The sequence below is a fragment of the Dendrobium catenatum genome, unplaced genomic scaffold (genome assembly GCF_001605985.2).
Source record: "Dendrobium catenatum unplaced genomic scaffold, ASM160598v2 original_scaffold_74191, whole genome shotgun sequence".
NCBI lineage: Eukaryota > Viridiplantae > Streptophyta > Magnoliopsida > Asparagales > Orchidaceae > Dendrobium > Dendrobium catenatum.
The window spans coordinates 1-2,422 of NW_021392637.1; the positions used below are offsets into that span (position 1 = coordinate 1).

The window sequence follows — 2,422 nt, forward strand, 5'->3', positions numbered from 1 at the left end:
ACGTTTATCTTGTTTATCAATAATAAAAAAAAATAATTAAGATAAATACGGGAACAATTGTCACAACAATAACACAATCATATTTAACAATTATTTAAAGATATTAAATAATTTTATATAAGTGATCCCAAATAATACCAAAGGTTTGCAAAAGAAATCCAATAAAATACAAATACATAATTTCATCTTAACAATTTTCAAAATCAAGCTTCTGTTGAAAGAAAAATAAAAAGATGAAAAAACATTTGGTGTTCCAAACATCATCAATATTGACTTCGGCTTCGTTTGAGACGGCTTTCTTACTGTTTCATAAAGCAGCTTTCAAGTACAAAAATTAAAAAATTTATACTAAAAAGCTGCTTTAATAAGCAGTAAAAAAGCCGTTTGCGCTGGTTTTCTTCTTGCTTTTTAAAACAGCTTTCTAGCACAAAAATTTCTTGAATTTGAAATTTTTGTACTAAAAAGCCGTTTTAAAAAGTAGCACAAAAGCTGTCCCAAATAAAACCTTAGAGAATTCAGTAACATATCACTGCTGCCTGCTCCTTTGCTGGCGAGTGTATTCCCATAGAGCAATGGCACCACTTACATGAACATTGAGTGATCTGATTACACCCAGCTGAGGAATCTCAACACAAGCATCTAAAACATGAATAATATCTACAGGAATCCCCTCCTTTTCTCGTCCCAGCACTAAAACCTGCAAAGCGTTGGGGATCATTACACCACTAATTAAACTTCTGAGCTATTTATGTCGTTTTAGAAAAGGGATCACCGTTTTGTTTGGGAAGGCAAACTGGTCCAGCGCTGTGCTATTTGCAGTTTGCTCCAGGCCCAGAATGGAGAATCCTTCTCTCCTTTTCTTCTCTAGAAAAACTTTAATGCTGCAAACTGGAACCTCTATGATTGGTATCCACTTCTCAGCTGTGACACTGTAGTGACCCCATGGATTACACACAAAATAAGTACTAAAAACCAACTCCTGTAGATTAAGGTTTCGTTTGGGACGACTTTTTTAATGCTTCTTAAAACAGCTTTTTAGTACAAATTTTTTAATTTTTGTATAAAAAAGCTGCTTTAAGAAGCAATAAGAAAACCGTCCCAAACAGAGCCAAAGTCTTCATTTGGGACGGTTTTCTTACTATTTCATAAAGCAGCTTTCTAGTACAAAAATTAAAATTTTTATACAAAAAAGCTGCTTTAAGAAGCAGAAAGAAAGTCGTCCCAAACTAATATGCATTGAGTTCTCTAATATGCATTACTGCTTTCACATAATAATTTCTTCAGATAAAGGACAAGCTTTTCAGATTAGTAAGTTTTTAAATAGTCTGCATTGATGAAAGAAGTTCCAAAACTGTCCAAAATAACAACTTCTATTTACCAAAAACGACTCGTAAAATTATACGTTAGCAATTAAACAGATTAGCTCCCATCCACAAAAGCTTTCCAAGCTCGATTTGATTTAGAGGAATCTAATAGGAGTAAAAGATGGCTGACCTTATAAGTTGGAACTGTTTGTCCTGCATAATACTTGTATCAGCAACTGCAAGACACGCGGCCCTAAACACCTATGTGCAACAACAAACAAAGATGATTCAAGACTAAATGGAAGAAACACAGCCACTCGTTGATTTTATTTTTTTATTTTGGGTACCTCACAAGTCCTTGCTAACCCAGCAAGATTGGGAATTCGATCAAGCAATGATGCAACAAGAATTATTTGTTGTTGCCTTTCTCTAACCTTTCCCATGACTTCTTTTCTTGCTTGAATCGCTGAGCTCACAAGCTGATCTTCCATTTCTAATTCTGATGTAAAAATTAAAATAAAGAAAGTTTTATAAAATTGCAATTAGGGCTATGATGTATGGATTTGAATGTTGGATCTAAGTAAATTCGTTGTAATCGATGTTGAGTGTAGCAAAAATGAAACGCTAAAATGAAAGCGCATCAAAACTAGGGATGATAAATTAAATCATGACTATTTTAGAGGAAATATTGGATCGAGAATGATTAAAGATAAAATAGCTAAATATAAATTTACTTGAAAGAAATGTTTAATATATTTTTTTTAGAAAAATTATAATTACTTGAAAATTATATTTAATAAATGTTTAATTAAAAATGAATAAAATACCCTTACATTTAACATCATTAACTCCAACATTAGATGTTGGGACAAAAAAAGTTCAATTTTAAAGAGTTGAGGGACTTAATTAGTCCCTCAAAAGAGTTGGAAATTATTTTGATCCGTCATAAATAGTTGAGGGATTATTTTGGCCCTTTTTTCATAGTAACTACGTTAACTGGTAATGCATTACCTGAAAGTATTGTGGACATGCTGGAACTTGAAAGAAAGCGAAGATCATCATATGCTGCCTGTTTCTCATGTCCATGAAGAGTAATTTTCTTTTGAAAGTCCAAATTA

General features: G+C 32.5%; 1 protein-coding gene across 1 annotated transcript; it reads right to left on the reverse strand.

The window, feature by feature from the left end:
- Positions 1-134: 134 nt before the first annotated feature.
- On the reverse strand, positions 135-2,416 carry LOC110105855 (probable methyltransferase TARBP1). Its single transcript, XM_020835522.2, has 5 exons — positions 2,316-2,416; positions 1,652-1,803; positions 1,495-1,565; positions 773-929; positions 135-697 (listed from the first exon to the last, which is right to left on the reverse strand). Exons 1-5 carry the CDS (start codon positions 2,332-2,334, stop codon positions 527-529), a joined length of 570 nt encoding a protein of 189 aa, XP_020691181.1. The 5' UTR covers positions 2,335-2,416; the 3' UTR covers positions 135-526.
- Positions 2,417-2,422: the final 6 nt, after the last annotated feature.

Excerpts from the sequence above, each read along its gene's own strand:
- LOC110105855 (XM_020835522.2), bottom strand. Across the intron at positions 930-1,494 it reads AAACAGTTCCAACTTATAAG|TGTCACAGCTGAGAAGTGGA; the intron begins GTCAGCCATCTT and ends GGGTCACTACAG. Across the intron at positions 698-772 it reads TTGCCTTCCCAAACAAAACG|GTTTTAGTGCTGGGACGAGA; the intron begins GTGATCCCTTTT and ends AACGCTTTGCAG.